Genomic DNA, 19,127 nt, shown 5'->3' with positions numbered 1-19,127 from the left:
TGAATCCAATTCAATTTGGCTCATCCTTAGCATAATTACTCAATCAAATTGAGTTTATTAGTAATTTAATTACTAATTAATCCTTCAATAATTACTTTAATTATTTTATAAGATAATTTGCCAATCAAATTGACCAAATTACCCCTGAATGATTCTTAATCATTCACCAGCTTTCTTGATCAATCAGGAATCTTCTATGCGTGTGACCTCATAGGTTCGAACCTAAGCCGGTAGTATAGGAACAATTTTCTATACTAATCGATGTGACCATCTAGCAATGGTACCCGACGTCCGGATAGGTCGAATATATGCGAAGCAAATATTCTGGAACCCTGAACTATGGTTACTGTATAATTCAATCCCTTTGACTCCTAATGCCAGGATGACTTAGAGCTCACTGTCAACCCCATAATTAGTACATCCATTATGTGATTAACTTTAGATATCCCGTGACTCCTTACTGGGATTACCCTGGCCAAGGTTTTGCTAAATTAATCACAAGACATTATCTCCTATTTTCAGGAGGGGTCAATTCCATCTTGACTCACAACTGACTACGCAAGTACTTGACTGCACCCAGTGACCTTCCGTCACTGAATTAGAAATTCAGGTAGTCCGGTACCAAAGTACAGTGAGTTGCTTGCTAGTCACAGGTTGCGGTCTCAGGTCAGAGGGCCAAACTTATACCCATATCCACTCGAAACATCTCTCGACAGTAGAGCGTTCCGAAATTGGTCACGTTTAGTGAAATGTACTTCTACACTTCACTTGTGTGGCATACCAGTGTCTCCACACTCCTTGGTTAAGAGGACAACCAACGTATATGTCACACAACGACCTAATCTCGATAATGTTGTCGTCCTAGTAACAACATATCATTTCGTCGCAAACAAGTTTAAGGACTCAAAGATAAATCCTCCTTTATCATAACATAAGTCCTAAGGACTTTATCATATAAGAGTTCATTTGAAGATGAAATGATGAATAATGCCAAATAACACTTTATTAATTTGTCAATTCATTTACAAAATTCAATCATCAATATGCTGACGATTGACATTTAGGATACAAATTCCTACAACTTTCAAATAGCTAAGATTAGGTTTTCTATGTTTCCAAACTTCATATGGTGTTAGATCATTATTTTTAGAGGGAATCCTATTAAGGATATAACAGGCTGAAACTAAAGCTTCCCCCCACAAATTCTCTGGCACTCCTGAGCTTATAAGCATAGAGTTCACCATATCCATTAAAGTCCTATTCTTCCTTTCTGCTACTCCATTTGATTGGGGAGAATAGGGTGCAGTCACTTCATGAATGATTCCATGATCTTCACAAAATTGAGTTATATCATTGGATGTATATTCACCTCCTCGATCTGATCTAAGAATTTTAATTTTCTTTTCTTGTTGGTTCTCAGCTTCAATCTTAAATATTTTAAATTTGCTGAGCACCTCATCCTTGGTTTTAATTAGATAGATATAACAAAATTTGGATAGATCATCTATGAAGGTCACAAAATATTTGTTACCTCCTCTAGAAGTTCTACCAGAGTCACAAACATCACTATGGATCAACTCTAATAGATCTGAATCCCTATTAACGGATTTAAAAGGCTTCCTAGGGAGTTTAGCTTCTACACAAATTTAACATTTCTCATGGTTCTTAAGATCACTTTTTGGTATTAGATTTAGGTTCATAAGTTGCTTAATTGAATTATAATTTACATGACCTAATCTACCATGCCAAATAGAAGGGGGTTCTATATTCATAATCAAAGGATTTTCATTTATTGAAGGAGCTATTACATTCAACTTGAACAATCCTTCACTAAGGAATCCTTTTCCAATAAACATTACACCATGAGAAATTACAACCTTATTGGACTCAAAGACAAGACGAAAGCCTTGCTGGACAAGCAAGGAACCACTAATGAGGTTTCTTCTAACAACTGGAACATGTTGGACACCGTGCAGTGACAGGACTTTTCCAGATGTAAGCTTTAAGTCCACACGTCCTACTCCTAACACACGCGCCTCCGAGCTGTTTGCCATGATCACAGCTCCTCCACTTGAGATCTAATAAGAAGAAAACCAGGAACGATCCGAACAAATATGAATACCAGCTCCGGTATCAATCCACCAATCTAGTGATTGTAAAGTCATGTTAACTTCAGGAGTGAAGGAAACAGACCTGAAAGCTGTCTCAGAGGAGCCAGCGCCGGAAGTCACCATGTTGACTTGAGCACTGGATGTGTGTGGACCCTTCTTTTTAGATTGAAGAGGTGCAGTCTTCTTATAGAAGCACTGTGGAGACAAATGGTTGGTCCGACCACACACATAACAGAAACGAGCACCACCTTCCTCTTTCTTCTTCCTCTGCTCCTGGGATTGAATAGGGTTTCTAGGGTTGTACGGTTTCTTTTTGAAATTCTTACGGAATGGTCGGTTTTGATTTTTCTTAGGAGGGGCCTCTACATTATATGCATTATTCTTGGGTCCAGTAGAAGTATTATTTCTGAGCCTATGCTGCTCTTCAATCCTAATGGAGTTTAAGACTTGGGTTAGGGTGAGAATTCCTTGGGTATGGCTCAGGATCTTAGCAAAATCAGACCAGGAAGTAGGTAGTTTATCTATCAGACAGGCTACCTGGAATGATTCATCCAAATTGGTTCCATTAGCCCTAAGCTGGTGGATCAGGGTTTCAAATTCATGAATTTGGTCATTCATAGGCTTTGAGTCCACCATCCTAAACTTATTGAAATCAGAGGCCTTGAACCTCTTTACCCCAGCATCATCAAGACCATATTTGCTATCTAGGGTGTCCCAGAGTTCTTTGGCACTCTTGGCTGTGTAATAGATATCATACAGCCTCTTAGAAAGAGCACCTAGGATTCTATGGGTACAATGATAATCTATCTCATCAGGTGTCCTAGATGGTGTGCCAGTGGAGGCAGAATGTTCAGTATTGGAAGAGGTAGTTGGGTTGGACCCATTATCAACTTCGGTAGTACTTTCACCTATGGCTGAGATTAACCCTAATGTGGTGAGCCAGAACCGCATTTGGTTCTGCCACCTCCTAAAGTTATGGCCATCAAATTTTTCAGATTTGGCACTAAGGTGGTCACTAGTGTTTGAGGCCATAGAATCAGGGTTACAGAATAGAGATAGAAACTTGATTGAAGGCAAAAAATCTATGTCAAAAGATTGCACTAATATTTATATTGAACTTTGGATGTCTAATTGATATATCCAAAAAACTAATAGCCAGATCAGCTCCAGATCGGTGGTGGAGCACTAGGCTCACTTAAGTACCAGCCTTTCTTAGGCACGTATGCCTTTTTGACAAGCTTTTCTTAGACACTATTAATTAGTGGATATAATCACTAGAAATCACACAAATTCAATATTTAAAATAACCTAAATGCAAATTTAAACGAATTAACTAATTTTTGAATTTTTCGTTTGACCTTTCCGAATTAGTAACAATTAATTACTAAATTTAATTCTAGCAAAACAATTATTGTAATTGAAATCTAATTTATCAATTCAATAAATTATATATAGTAGAATTGATTTATTTTCTTATTAGAATAATTAATTACTAATTTTGTAGCAAATCAATTATTGTAATTAAGATGTCAATTCGATGAATTAAAAGATTTATTTCTTTATTAGAATAATTGATTGAGATCTAATAAGTCAATTCAATAGATTAATTATTATATATCAACCAATTTCCGAATTTTCCGTTTGAATGGGATCTGGAAATTACTCCTTGAGGAGTCCAAATGGAGGTATAATAAACCTCTTGGAGGTTAACCAAATTATTAACTCTTTAGAATAATTTATTATTAATGATGTGCTACCAAAAATAATTATTGCAATTAAAATCTAATATGCCACAATTGTAATAAAGAATTTAATTAATTATATATCACTAACAAAAAACAAATACTTCTTTGGATTGTTAGCAATATATCTCCTAACTAAATAAATAAATCTCTAAATTCAATTAATAAAAAATCTTAAAGGAAATAATATACATGCATATCATTCGGCATCCAAATAATTCTATTTTAATACAAAATAAATCTATTCTAGCACAAAATAAATCTATGCATTTAATAAGTTTATATTATAGAATTTCAAATCCTACCAATCTACTAATATTAAATTAAAAATAAAGGTAGAAGAAAGTAGCCTGATTGAAAGCAGGTCGAAGCGCGTAGACGCTGTCCCAAAGAAGTATTTGCCCCCACGTACGGGTCACCCGGCAATCCTTCTCGGAGATACGACGACCCTACAACCTCTTCTTCGGCACGTCTCGGAAGAAGTCAAAACGAACCCGATCGGACTTGCAGATCCAGCAAAGAGCAGTATGAAAAGAATAAAATAAAACTGAATAAAAATGTAAAAATGAAAATCGGAAGTGGCTAAGGGGAAGAAGAATTTCTCCAGAGTTTTTCTACTATTTTTCTATATTTTTTTTCGTATTCTTAAAGAGATGAAATGGAGGGATTTATATAGGGATTTAATCGGGGGCAATATGGTCTTTTCGGCGGACGCGTCCGCGCTCTTCTCGCGAACGTGGGCAACGTGCGCCAACGGGCGCACGCGTCCCATTTAATGCAAACGAAAACGCCAACGGGCGTTTTCGTTTTCAAACTAGCACGCGGCCGCGGCCGTTTCCAAAATCAAATGCGTAACGCCCGCTGGGCGTTACCTTTTTTTTTCTCTCAAACGCGCACGCGGCCAAATTTCGGGCCGCGTGCGCATTTAAATTTTTCCTAACAGATATTTGGTATGCTAGGAAAATTTAGTACCATACTGATACTATACTAGTATGGCATCGATATGGAATCTAGTATTAAGATGGTAAATCTTAGGTCGGATCATGTACATCCATGTTTGAGGGCCCATCCCATTCAACCACAATTGTAAACTATTTGAAGTTAGCTTTATAATCTCATCTTAATTAATAATAACTAACTTTAATTCTTATTTATTACTTATTTTATTAAAAATATTCTACTTGCCAATAATTGACTTTAATTTAGATTGTAAGATATTACTATCCCAATAATATATATGAATGACTAGACACGGGCAGCAATTAGAATCGCACTCATTAGAAGTGTAAAAGTATGTCTCATTAGTGCAATTCGAGTAGATCAACCTACGCCCATGTAATGAAGATCGCTGAATTATTATGATACCTTTGTAACCTAATATACTCCAGCATGAATGGTTCAATTTTGTAGGTGCGCACCAAAATTTGGGTGGCACTTGGGACCCCTATGAATGGTGCTTTTGTAGCAAACATATGCAAGGAAAATTGATGCTTTTGTTATTTATAATAATACTTAAAAGAGAATTAAATGCACAAATTTATGGTTGCGTTCGATTAAAGATAAAAGAGTTGTTACAATGGCTAAATTTACAATATATCATTTACTATGGAAAATTATTAATTGCCATCAACAGGTAAATTGAGCTGAGCTACCTTTTAGAATAAGTAATGGAAGCTCAATTTGATCAATTATTTGGTTGCTTGAAGGATTGCTACACTTTCAAATACTGATGAACTTTTGGAGAAGGTTCTCCAGCGAAGCTTCATTCGAAACATCTTCCAAGAACGCAAAAAATTTTGGGTATCAAGCCTCAACAATCTGATCTAAAGACTCACTATCAAAGATCTTCTACAGCAGCTGACTGCTTGGATCATAGCTTGGATCTCTCAGCAATACCATCAATGCAAGAATGACTGCCCATTTGGCTTCCAAGCTGCGGCAGACTTGATTATATTCTTCTCTCCACTCCGCTTCGTAATGCACTCGAGTCTTTAATAGAAACATTACAGGCCTCGCTAGCTTTCCCATCCTATCTTTAGTCCAGATTTGGTCCCAGTCACTCTACGATAAGTTCTTCGAAGTTAGACCTCAATCTCAAGGAGTGAACGGTGCATGCTGCACTTGGTGATATTCGGCGGTAATTGACCTCAAGTTATGTGCGTAAAACGATTCTCTTGCCATGTCAGAAAGAAAGAAGAGCCACCAGGCATTTTCCATCATAGTAGCAACTCATCTGCCCTTATTAGGTTCCTAAAGTGGCAAAGATCCACTTACAAGAACAGAGTGCGTGAAACTTCGGGTACAGTCTCTTCAAAATATTAATGGATAAATACTGACATATAGTGTCACGATCTAGAGCTTCATCCAAAAAGACTAATCGAAATGTATTATTTAGATTTCTTGGCCCTGTATAAGATCCAAGATCTACCCAATAATAGCTGATGTGGAATTAAACACTTCCTCTGCTCAAGCCATGGCATCCTCGCCAGGCTAAGAATTCAAATTCATTCAAATCTAATCACAGGTACTACGAACGTCTCTTAGTCATTCCCAATAAAATCGGACCGCAATGTCCCCCGGTCCATATATGCCATAGGCTGGATCCGCTCTGATATCATTTGCCGCAACCCAGAATTTCATCTAAAATAACTAGCCAAAAGGTATTATTTAAGTTTATTGATCTTGTATAAATTCTCAAGATCTACTAAACAAACTATGTAAATTCTCACATACTTTCTCCATGTAAGTCCTAACATCGGCTAATAGTCCAATATCTCTATGAAATCAATAATTTTTCCCTAATTGTAGTCTCCTAGACAACTCATTTACTTTCATTTTCTAAGTTAGTGATGCTCATCCAGGAACTTTGGCAACTGGCACCTCTATTTTGCCTGAATATGTGCATCATGCATGCATGATGCCAGTGCATTAGAACTATGGTTTAAGAACAGATATCAACTACTGACATACCCACTTTTTTTGAAACCATTGTTCCTCCTGACCGCAGAATTTTATGTCGGATGGTATTACCACGTGACTATAGGTCAGAGAGGAGAGCTAGACAAGGCTCAGCTAGGGAGGATAAGGTGTATATATGATAATCTCCAGCTGTTTTGGTTGAAGTTCCATTCTCATTTCGAGAAAAATGAAAATATACCTCAATCTTTCAAAATCTAATTCTAACTTTTCTCTAGTATTTAAATTCTATTTCGATTCTAATCATCAACTAAATATGTTAAAAAATATGACAATTCCAATTCCTATTCTAATCCATTTAGATTCCCACCATAAACCACACCCTAACAAAAACAACCAATTTTCAAGCCTATTCTGAAAGATGATAATAAGTAATACATCGATCATTATATATTTCTATAACAAAAATTGAGAGAAATAATGATAGCTTCAGCCAGGGTGGATGGGGTGGATATAAAGCGGTGGGTGCAGAATAACCCCTCATAATCTTTAAAAGAAAATCATAACACAAACAACACTCATTATTTGATATTTAAGCCAGTTTTACGTTATTCCGGAATATGACAATATATGACACAATTATCACTAGCTATTTTTATGACAAACATTGATGAAAAAATAATGATGATATTTGCTTAAGCCACGGAGCCACCAGCACGCTATTAGCTAAGCTTGCAACACTTCAGATCATTCCAAAAAGGCAAGCCGAATATTATTTTTTTAAGGAAAGATTGCCCGTGAATCATAAACAAGTGTGCAAAAATGAAAATACTGATCAACGATAAAAAGCCAATATGAGTGTGAGGAAGCAGAATGTGCCACTTTCAACTACCAAAACAATTTAATTCCTGGTAATTAGAAGTCTACAAAAGCCAGTCAATGGATATATAGTTTAAATATTGCAGCCTCAGATAAAAAGCAACCTTCCAAAACATCAAAATTTAACTCAATGAACATAAAATATAGAAATGCGAAGAACAATTAATCTTCCTCCTCCCCCTCATTCTCTGCGATGTTGAAGTATCGCAGTTCATAAACATTGCGATCTTTGTTGGCCGCAATCACTCGAAGCCAATCCCGCACATTGTGCTTCTTCAAGTATTTCTTTGTCAAGTACTTCAAATACCTTTGAAAAAAAAAGCCAAATCAGATAGAATGACTGTGAAGAATCTAGAGAGGTTTATTGATGAATTCTCGCTTACCATAACAAGGGAAAACCTTAAAACCAAAGTAATGAGCAAACTACAACAGATAAAGAATTTATACAAAATTTACAGGAAAAAAAGAACACGAAAGCTTATCAAAAGTAAGTTCTTACATAAAAATGTGCATTCTCCATCAAACTATATAGTAAACAAGGCAAAGAAGAAGAATACACAGGAGAAATCAAAAACAACTATAGGATGTAATCTCGTGTTAGTTATGAATATAAAAAGAGAATGGCTACCATTATGTAGCAAGACCTGAAAGCTTCAAGCCTTCAGCAGGATTCAGTGATCACCTTCAATTCTGGAGTAGATTCAGTATGTCCCTGGATACTTGGTGTAAAATTTTCCAACTCAACAAATGGTAACTACAATATTCAAGTATGAAAACTAATGAAAGTTCAACCTTGAAGCACACAGAACCACTTCTTCACAAAGTCCCGGTCTCAACTAATGTGAGTTCAAGCATACGAAAACTAATGTAAGTTCAACCTGGAACACACAGAAACCACTTTTTCTCCAATTCATGTCTTCCCAAAGCCCCGTTGTCAGCTGTCCACTTATGCTGCGTCTAATCTTCTTTTGATGTATAAGTAGATGGGTACAGTGATCATAAGTTTGCAGAACCCTCGTTGTCCACTCCATATTTTTATCTTTTCTTATTCCCACATTCTCCACATTAGCTGCATATTATTTTAGTGCAGAATATTGATACATTAACTGCAAGAAAGGCACTGAACCCCTTCAGCACTATCTATTCCTCAACCTACTGTTCCTGCAATAGCAGGCCACAAAAATGAATCTAAAGCTCTATAACTCATAACTAGACAGATATCCATGTCAAACCAGATAAAACAAGTCAGTTACATATATTCCCCCAATTACATATATCTGATGAACATGCATGGGTTTCAATGTTCCACTAACAAGATAGTTTGTTTGTCCACCAGCCATAGACAACAAGGTAAAAGAACAACTTCAACTAGTCAACGAATCCAATTGTTGTAGTAAAAAGAACAGCCACGAACATGCAAATAAATACATAAATCATAAATTTCATAGTTCATATGCAAATATAATACATAAAACTTTGACAAGCTTCTAAAAGTATGCAAAAGGGTTATATAATATAATAGACACAAGATGATCAATGCCACCCAATTTTGACAAGCAAGGCCTCATTCAAGGAAAATGGATAATTAGGGTAGTGACATGTATGGATATGTCAGGTTGTGGATGTGTCTGGATAGTGGAATAGTGTCAGGTTCAGATAAGTAACAAACTAACCTACATTAATAATAGAGGAAGTATGCATCTAGACAGCAGAGAAGTATTGGTTTTTCATAATTTTCATCGCCCAATAATTCACCTGGAACCTATGGCAAATGCACACTTCTGTCAAGTTTGTTCTTCCTTTCATTTTATGGTCAAACAAATCTTATATGCTGATATGTTTAGTGCACTGATAACATTTTAACAGGATCACAATAGATTTAGTTGCTAAAGACGTTAGCACCATGATTAGGTTAAGTAGTTTACTTCCTACATAAAACAAACAACAATTCATAAACAGAAAACTAGTCGCACAGAACAATAAAAAAAGCAGCAGAAATGGAGAAACACTATAGGTTGGAAATGAGAAAAAAGCCCAGTGAGGCTGGTACCATGCAGAACAGCTGCCATTCAAGCACCTCAAAAGTGCAACACAATAGCACTTTGATCAAAATCCCACAATTCATCCCATCCCCAGCAACAACAATCAATGTGCAAAACAAAAGCAATAAACTAAAACACAATCAGAAGCATAGGGAGCCTGAATGGGGCTATGGCAAAGCAACTTGCAGTATATGGCATGTCCAGCAATAGAAAAAATATACACGAATAAAGCATTCATGCCGCCCACTAACAATCAATCTATCATATCATGAGGCTTGCAAATACCGCAATATATCACACAATTCCGAACCAGTTAGAAATGAACCAAGCCTTTTCCACTTGATGATTCCATTCATGTAAGATTTTATCTAATTCAATAAGACAAGACAACCTCAACTTTCCTGAAAGTTGTAAACTATGCTCCTTCCATATTTGTCCTCCAATATGAGCTTGCCCCCGAATTACAAAATTAGGCACTAGCCAAAAACTTTTAAAACCCTAACAAAACACAAGCATACATCATATTATCTACACAACATGAGCAGCAAAAAATGACAGAGTTGTTATATTTATCAAAGTTTACGCCATGAAAATTTATCTTCATGATTTCCAATTACTTATATCCATTACTTTCATGGTAGGCTGAGATTGAAATTACGCATTTTGTCAGGCATATTCAGCACAGCATGCTGACATTTATAACTTCCACTGCAATATAATGCATGCAAAACAAAATACCAATCACCACAAAACCTCAAACAACAAATTCAGATCAAAATTATAGCAAAATTAAAGAATAATAATAACAATAACAACATAAATAAATGAGGAAATTTGGCTTCTCTAGTAAGCACCTGCAGATCGCCCACAGAACGACCCAAATCAAAAACATATCAATCCTATCAAACAAAGGTGGATCCAACAAAGGCTGAAACTTTAGTGCAAATAAACGACAATTCCATGAAGCCCGGGAAAAACTGGGCCTTAAATCTAGAACGCCTTCCACCGACCCTCCTACAGTACTTCGAACAGGTCCAGTAACCAAAGCACGATCCGCAAATAGAGATACAGAACGAGAGGAAGAGGAGGAGGGATTACCGCTTGGAGAATGGGCCCTCGGATGTGACGATGATCTTGGACTTGTCGCGGGTGACGATGACCTGGTCGCCGAGGGCGCCTGCCTTACCACCAGCGACCTTGATACGCTCCTGGAGGAACTTCTCGAGGGAGGCGATCTCCATTATCTTGTCCTCCACAGGCTTCGTACAGTCGATCGTGAACGTCGACCCCTTCTTCTTCCCTCCCTTCGCCGCCGCCCCGCTCGCCCCGCGACTCATCTTCTCCTCTATTCCTCTCCGGACCTCGGCCCGCGCTAGGGTTAGGGTTAGGGTTTTTGGAAAGGAGCGGCGGAGGTAGGAGAAAGCTGGTATTTAACAGCACAAGCGTCGGCTCCCATTTCAACCCTAGAACGTTATGATGCCCCGCAGGAGTTGGGATATCAGATGTTGCTATGCCGCATCCACCGTCCATTGGAATCCTTGGGTGCATGAATCAAGTATTGGACAGGTCCAATTTCATCGCCAATTGGATTTAGTTATGTTCATGCATGACAGAGTGGATGACCATCTTACCTGAACCCGAACCGGATTTGATCCATTGTCACCTCTAATATATACAAAGCTCGAGCTAAAGTGGGCTCGGATTCTACCATCCAGGTGGAAGGCCATAAACCACCTAGTTCGGATTTGTACTTGTAATTCACAAGTCCTTCTTTCCCAATAATCGAAATCCCATCAAGTAAGAGATTATCATATTTTTTTTGAAATGATTGACACATATGGTCTAGATATATCCAAATATAAGTAGAAGGTGGAGAAATTGAGCATCCTGGGATTAATGAAACAATCCTTGGCATGAAATTTCCACTTTGCACTCTATTTTTAGTTTGGAACAAATTGTATTGTGAATGAGCTCATTTATATGTGGTTTTGCAATTCCATATATTGCGATTTCAATACATAGGCATAAGATGGTGGTGGCAATCAGGTCGGGTTGGGTCGGATGCGGATTAGGTCAAAAACTTATCAACCCAAATCCAATTTATTTGTTAAACAGATCAAAAATTCAGACCAGAATCTGATTTATTTATTAAATAGATATAAATATGTCAAAAAAATCAGATATGATCCAATCTGTTTATTAAATGGATAATCTGATCCCCATATAACTCGTTTATTAAATTGGCTAAATCAGATTAAACGGATTAAACATGATGAGTGAACTTTTAGATCCACACACACACTTATTTGGTATGTTCATAATCAACCAAGCCAATTGCACCTATCCCCTAGCGCGATGAGGAGAGAGAACTGGTTGCATGAGCATAATGGGAGCAATTGCTTAGAGTTGGAGCATGCTCAACTTGCAATCAATTTTTTTTAAGGCAGTATCGAATTTTAGATTAAAAAAAGCCAGCCTATCAGGCTAGTAAAATCTATGGTAGTTAACCTGGAACCCTTTACCAAGAAATGTGGGAGATAAAGAAATTTGGAGGAAAGCTGCCCCTTGTTGTGTGACCCTTAACTATGAGCACATTCTATTAAAAACTAAACCAAAACAAATTCCTTCTTCCCCTAAAAGTAAGGACAAAAGCAATTTCTAATAAGAGGCACTTACCATGAACTTACAAATCATTTCAAAACTTTCTAAGATAAAAGGAATCTGCCATACAATATAAGTAATTATGCAACCACAGCAATATTTGAAGATTACCCAAGACCATCCAAGACTTGAAGGAATGAGGAACTATGACAGAATTCTGTAAACAGCTATGATTTCTTGGGTGTAAAAGAGCCATCCGCCTGTGTTACCCTGATAGGAATCAGATTTTGCATCAAGCATCCTTTTCTGCTAGTAGATTCTCCTCGTTCGGTCTTCAAGAATCAACTATACACAAAACATATCGAGAAAATCGAAAAAGATAGATGATTCAAAGAGAAGAAACCTTCTTAAGAAAAGCTAAAAAGCTCTGATCTTTTAGTCCAACCTCTAACAAAAAACAGAAATCGCAGATACAGCACAACCATTTACTATTAACTGCCGGAATTGTTGCTACAAAGTTGAATATAAAGGTGTAAACAATAATCCCAGTACAGAGTAAATATGTCTTTGCTTCTACGCCAACACCTGGTTGTCTTTAGGCTTGGAGCACAAACATAACATTGTATTTAAGAAATATAAAACTGCTACAGAGGAAGCAAATCAATGTGAATCAGACTACTTTAGGCTTCCTCCAGTCATCATCACTACTAGTGGTTGACCTCTCCCATACATCAAATGAATGAAGCAAGTCAGACCTTAGCATTTCCTTGTTTTGAATGAAACCTTCTGCTGCCATGCTTTCATTCCTGATGAGTGTTTATCCACTCCCAGAGTAGAGTGGAGTAGAAGAGTAGGACTTCAATAACTAGCGTGAAGATCAGGATCCATGATCGCCAAAAATGCGCTTTTGGAAGTCGGTGACCATGAGGGGAAGGCCTTGGCGGAGGGAGATTGTAGGCTCCCAGCCGAGGAGTTCTTTAGCCTTAGTAATGTCGGGCTTGCGCTTGTGGGGATCATCTTGAGTGTTGGGACGGAAATCGATGGCGGCATTGGGGTCGATGGTGTCCTGCACCACCTTGGCCAGCTCCAGCATGGTGAACTCGCCTGGGTTGCCTAGGTTGAAGGGCCCGACGTGCTCCCCATCCATCAACCGGATCAGACCCTCCACCAAATCTGACACATACTGGAAGCTCCGAGTCTGCTTTCCATCTCCATATACCGTTAATGGCTCCTTCCTCAGTGCCTAAAGTAACAATACACCATCATGTTACCATGTGGATGGATTCCAGGAAAAATGAGTCATTTGATTGGAAGAAAGTAGTGGCAAACATCTAGAATTTGGAAAAAGGAATGCCAAGAAACTATCAGAAGTTCAGAAAGAATTTAGATGGTTAAAAATTTTAAATTCAAAGAATTGTATGAACTGTCAGCAGCGTTCATGCTCATATATTTGTTGATGGAAAAAGTAAGAATGGATGGCAATGACAACGAACAGAAGCAAATCTCAATGAATTTCTATGGGTTTGCCCATCTTCTTGTAAAAATAATAAACAACAGTGAAAAAACCAGTATTACTATCAATAAACAACATCACTAATGTGTAATTAATAATGAGTGTTGCTCAATAAGCAGATAAACAATTCAACTATAATTTATGAACAAGCTATAAAACTAATGAATCATAAAGTAGTTCTTGATTAATTCGACCACCAGAGCATAACCTTGAGATTAGTTAGAGAATTTTGTTACTGAGACAAAAAAGAAAGAAAGACCTGTGCCACGAAGTTGCTGATGACCCGGCCATCATCGATGCACATACGAGGGCCATACGTGTTGAAGATCCTAGCAATCCTCACCTGAACACATAACAAAATTGTATCGATTTCAATAGGTTGAGAAACAGAGAAAATTGGGGGAAACATATGTTTCTACAGAGGAAGAATGATTGTTTGAGAGGAATAAGAAGGTAACCTCGACTTGGGCACCACGATGGTAGTCCATAGTTAGGGTCTCGGCTGTGCGCTTCCCCTCGTCGTAGCAGCTCCTAACGCCTGCGAGTCCCCACCATCACCACCAGCAGAAAAGGGACCCAAGTCAGTTGCTTCTTGGTGAAATAACAAAATAATTGCATAAACTAACATGATAGATAGCTTGTAAGGAACTATCACAACTAATATGAGAGATTCAACATTAGGATCAAGGATATAATAAAGCTCAAGTGGAGTAGTTGTAAGTTGATGCAAAGAGTGGGTGGAACATGAAAAGGTGAACAAGATTTGCCAAAAACGAAAAGGTGACCCAGATTTGTGCAATTATTTCAACTTGATAGATTGTTAATTAAATGAATTGAGTAGTGGTTTGGCTAGGTGAACTTCTGGAACCTGCCACATCTTTACAACCAAGCTCACGTAAAGTGGTCGTTCTATACAGCCATGTCCATGGGTTTGGAATTTCTTGTCAGTTTCATATTACTCATCAATGCAAAGAAACTAGCTATACGCACAGACATCCATACATGCATACATACATATATGTATACACATAGACACACACACACACATGTATATATGTTATATATGTGTGTGTGTACATATATACATATATATAAGAGTGGAATTACATACTTTGAATTAGCTTTCAAAAAAAAATAATAATTTAAAATTAAATAATAAGCTATCCAAATTGAAGATCCAAGCCATTGAATACAATCTATACTAAAATAAATCTAGAAACCATAATTCATATATTCTAGCGAGCTCTAACCTATGCCTCAAATAAGTATAAAAATTAACAGTATCAATTACATTAGTATAGTAAAATATATAAGAGGGTACATAAATTAAAAATTCCCTTTATGGGTTATAATTTACACATCTTAAAATATAAGTAGATCTAAATTTACCAGGTTTTGATGATCAAATCATAGTAAAACATAGTTTCTTGTTATTAAAACCGTCCATTTTAATATCCACTTGATGCTAGGTCAGAGATTACCAAAATATATAAATTTTGGTTTCTAGACGATGTTTAAAATAAAAATCATGTTTAACAATTTGGATTTAAATTCACTTTATAGGTTATAATTTACGCATCTTAAAATATAAGTAGATTTAAATTTACTAGGTTTTGATGATCAAATCATAGTAACACGTAGTTTCTTGCTACTAAAACCATTCATTTTAATATCCACTCGACGGTAGGTTAGAGATTACCAAAATATATAAAATTCAGTTTCTAGACGAAGTTTATAATATAAATCATGTTTAACAATTTGGATCTTCTATTCAGATAGCTCATCATTGACTTTGAGTTATCATTTTTTTCCAAGAAGTTAATGTAAAGCGTATAATCCAACTACATATATAGTGAGAGAGAGAGAGAGAGAGCTTAGTTAGAAGGCAATGAAATGTACCAATCGGATTGACGTTGCCCCAGTAAGTTTCGACTTGAGGATGCTGCAGGGGATCACCATAGACCTCACTGGTGCTAGTAAGGAGGAACCTCGCTCCTACCCTCTTTGCAAGTCCGAGCATGTTGAGAGTTCCCACCACGTTGGTCTTGTGCTGCTCCAAACTACACCAGTTAAGGCCTTCCTTTGATCAATTTCATTCATCAACCAGAGCAACATGGCCTACCTAAAGAACCTTTAGAGAGGGAGAAGAGAGGGGAATTTCCTTCAAAACATGAACACAGAGAAGGCCTCCCCTATTCTCAAACTCTTTTGCAAACGAATACTAATTTCATTACCATGCGAATGAAAAACTTCCCCAAGATAATGGGAAGAAGAAGAAGAAGAAGAAAGCACAATCATATATTTAAAGCTATCTAGCACCTTGGTTAATGACGCATCTAAAGCTATCTAGCACCTTCTTAAAATCCATCACCAACAGGAGAAACTTTGTTAATTGCCATAAATCCAATAAGGCAAATAGTTACATTCCCCCAAGAATATGGTATAAGAAGAGGCAATAATTGTCTGAAGGACTTCTGAAAAAGAAAAGTTCCAAATATCCAGAAGAAAAATGAATCAAATATTGCCTCAAGATTCCAAACCAAAAAAAATAAAGAGAGAAAATTGAAACTTGGTACTGGAGATGGATATAATGGAAGTCTCCATTAGGAGTAGAGAGAGAAAAATAAAAATCAAATTTTGCCTCAAATCCAGAAAGTAAACATCCAAAAACTTCACAAAGTCACAAGCAAAAGGAAAAAAAAATCAAAACTTTCAGTTCCTACACCTTTAATCTCTCCAGAAAACCCAAAAGATTGAAACTTTTTAATCGAAGAGCGGTAAAGGATATGATAGTCTTGACGGGATTGAACTTGTAGTGAACAGGGGAAGCCGGGCAGGCGAGGTGGTATATCTGATCCACCTCGAGCAGCAGCGGCTCGACGACGTCGTGGCGGATGAGCTCGAAGTTGGGCTTGCCCAGGTGGTGCATCACGTTCTCCTTCCTCCCGGTGAAGAAGTTGTCGACCACGATCACGCTGTCCCCTCTCGCCATCAGCCGATCCACCAGGTGGCTCCCCACGAACCCCGCGCCGCCCGTCACCACCACCCGACGCCCCCGCCTCCGCAGCCCCAGCGGCACCTTCCCCCCCGCCGTCGCCGCCCGCTCCGACCACCGCCGGTGGCCGCGATGGTGGTGGGGGTGCGCCAGCCCCGTCGCTCCTCCGCCGAAGCCGCCGGCGAGCGGAGGTGGACGACGGAAGGAAGGGTGTGGAACGGAGAAGAGCACGGCCGCGAGGGCCATGCCGAGGAGGACGAAGAGGAGGCGCTGCTCCCGGAGGAGGTACCGGACGGGACGGGCGACGGCGAGCCACTGCTTCTCGGGCTTCGGGGAGTACTCGCCGTCCGGATGGCGATGAGATTCGTGCCGTCGGTAGATGAGCTCGGACGGGCCCATTTCCGATCAGCGGGGGCGTTAGCCGGAGAACAGGGGCCTTTCTGCAAAACGTGGAGGGCTTTTCTGTAGGAGAAACTTTTGTGGAGGAATTATCTAGATATTTTCCCGGGATATTGGCGCGCGGACACGTTCCCAAAGGCCGCCGAATCGGATGCTGGCCTTTAAATAGCGGGAGGACGGTAACGGTAATCTATTCCGTCGGAACAGGATAATATATTGCTCTTGGTCCTGGATTCGTAGAAAACTCTCATGATTGACTCTGGTACTTTGACGGGAAGACAAAATCTTGAACCTATTTTTTTTGAAATACCAAGAATACCCTCATCTATAGGAAATTATGACCATTTGGGAATCTTCGTGGACGGTAGATATGTTCCCGCATATAAACTTTATGCGGAACTCGTGGCCGCATTCTTTTTTTTTTTTTTTTTTGGTACAACGGCAGTGGATACCCAACGGGTATGGACACGACCAACAAAATCAGAAAACAAAAAGATAGAAAAGGAAACTGGCAATCTGTCACCCCCGACCATACAAAACCACCAGAGTGGTGGGCTGCATAGGAGGCAACCCAATCAGCTGCTCCATTCACTTTTCTGTAGGTATGTGTGGCTTGATGGGCAACACACACCTCCAATAGTCTGCGAATATCGAGGAGTAGTGGCCACCAACCACGGGCCAGTCCCCATCGCAACCTCCCGATCATCGTCCAATCCGAACCGAAGGGTCATGAGCCCGTTTGCCATGGGGAAAGCTTCGATCGGAGCCTTTAACTTGCTCCGGGTTTGAAGGTCTCTCACAACCAGCTCCACCTGGACGCGCCACCCCATACTCCTCACAATGACGGCCCTTCCCTCCCACTTCGTTCGGGCCTGCTCTAGTCGTTTCGATGGAACCACTACCACCCGAGGGAACCGTCGTTTCAGGTCCGCCAACTCCTCCACACTAGGTCGGAAATAGGACATTTCCGGCTACATTGGTCTCCCCTTAGCCACCGTAGACCACACCGAAGCCGACATTGCAATCCTCTGCATCGGAGCCGGCCGTTGGAACCGACCGACACCCGCCGGCTTGCCAGGCTCGGGATCCCCCATCGGTCCACCCACCCGGTGCTCTACAGAATGCCCCTCTCTCTCTCTCTCTCTCTCTCTCTCTCTCTCGGGTTGGTATAACCTCTTACTTTACTTTATTAACCTTGGCCGCATTCTCTCAAACGCGTTGAATGGAAGCCTTCCCGTAATCCAACGACCGTGGTGCGGTCGGAAGAGGACTCATCAACAGTCTGCGCACGAAAAAATAGACCCTTTCGGGAGAGGTGCAAATCGGTCCGTCTGATTGGAGATGGACGGCTGTGGGAGATCGGTGAGTCCGGGGGTAGGTGGACGCGAGTCGGTGTGTGGGTCCCCTTTAAGGCTGCGATCGTGCGAACAGAGACTTCCTCGGGGTCGGTTTAGACTTTAGAGGCAGGCCTAATTAGTTGTGGAAATCCTGGCGTTTTAAGGGGACGCGCCACAATGACCCGAAGAAGCGTCGGCGACGCGCAACTTCGTGGGATTGGGTAGCTTGGTGGGGCTCACTGCTATGGATGCTATAGAGACTGTGAGTCCAGAAAACCGTGGAGTTGGTTCTGAGCCAACCACGTGGATCATGGCCATGTGTCTTTCTAGGAGTCACTCTTTCTTACTTAGTTCTTCTCTCATTTCTTATAAAAAAAATATTAAAATACGTAAAATTTCTGATCATCTACTTACTCTTTAGAATACTTTTAATGTAACTAAAATATTAAGAAGTTAACAAAAATCATCATTGAATTATAATGATAGCTCTTAGTTATTTTTCATACTTGACAAGTGTTGGAATTCCATGGAGGGCCATGAGATGTCGATTATAAATCTTAAGAAAACTCTTCTAACAAGTCTGATGATTGTA

The 19,127-nt window shown here is 39.2% G+C and overlaps 2 protein-coding genes across 3 annotated transcripts; both read right to left on the bottom strand.

The window, feature by feature from the left end:
• Positions 1-7,376: 7,376 nt before the first annotated feature.
• On the bottom strand, positions 7,377-11,110 carry LOC103723205 (large ribosomal subunit protein eL22z-like). 2 transcript variants are annotated; one of them, XR_015972990.2, is made up of 3 exons: positions 10,789-11,110; positions 7,705-7,955; positions 7,377-7,663 (listed from the first exon to the last, which is right to left on the bottom strand). XR_015972990.2 is itself a non-coding variant. In XM_008814051.5 (2 exons), the coding sequence occupies exons 1-2, from the start codon at positions 11,025-11,027 to the stop codon at positions 7,811-7,813; spliced, it is 384 nt and encodes a 127-aa protein (XP_008812273.2). In that variant the 5' UTR covers positions 11,028-11,110; the 3' UTR covers positions 7,646-7,810. The 2 variants fall into 2 exon arrangements, 1 of the variants encoding a protein (XP_008812273.2); XM_008814051.5 differs by having other exon boundaries at positions 7,646-7,955.
• Positions 11,111-12,762: 1,652 nt separating this feature from the next.
• On the bottom strand, positions 12,763-17,357 carry LOC103723204 (UDP-glucuronic acid decarboxylase 2-like). Its single transcript, XM_008814050.6, has 5 exons — positions 16,593-17,357; positions 15,704-15,851; positions 14,263-14,342; positions 14,064-14,147; positions 12,763-13,534 (listed from the first exon to the last, which is right to left on the bottom strand). The coding sequence occupies exons 1-5, from the start codon at positions 17,196-17,198 to the stop codon at positions 13,169-13,171; spliced, it is 1,284 nt and encodes a 427-aa protein (XP_008812272.3). The 5' UTR covers positions 17,199-17,357; the 3' UTR covers positions 12,763-13,168.
• Between the last annotated feature and the right edge of the window lie 1,770 nt (positions 17,358-19,127).

The sequence above is a fragment of the Phoenix dactylifera genome, chromosome 14 (assembly GCF_051530095.1).
Source record: "Phoenix dactylifera cultivar Ajwa chromosome 14, Ajwa_hap1_PhDact_Kaust_v1.1, whole genome shotgun sequence".
Lineage (NCBI taxonomy): Eukaryota > Viridiplantae > Streptophyta > Magnoliopsida > Arecales > Arecaceae > Phoenix > Phoenix dactylifera.
Note: the sequence above shows the minus strand (reverse complement) of the source record. Positions and strands in the feature narration are given on the sequence as shown.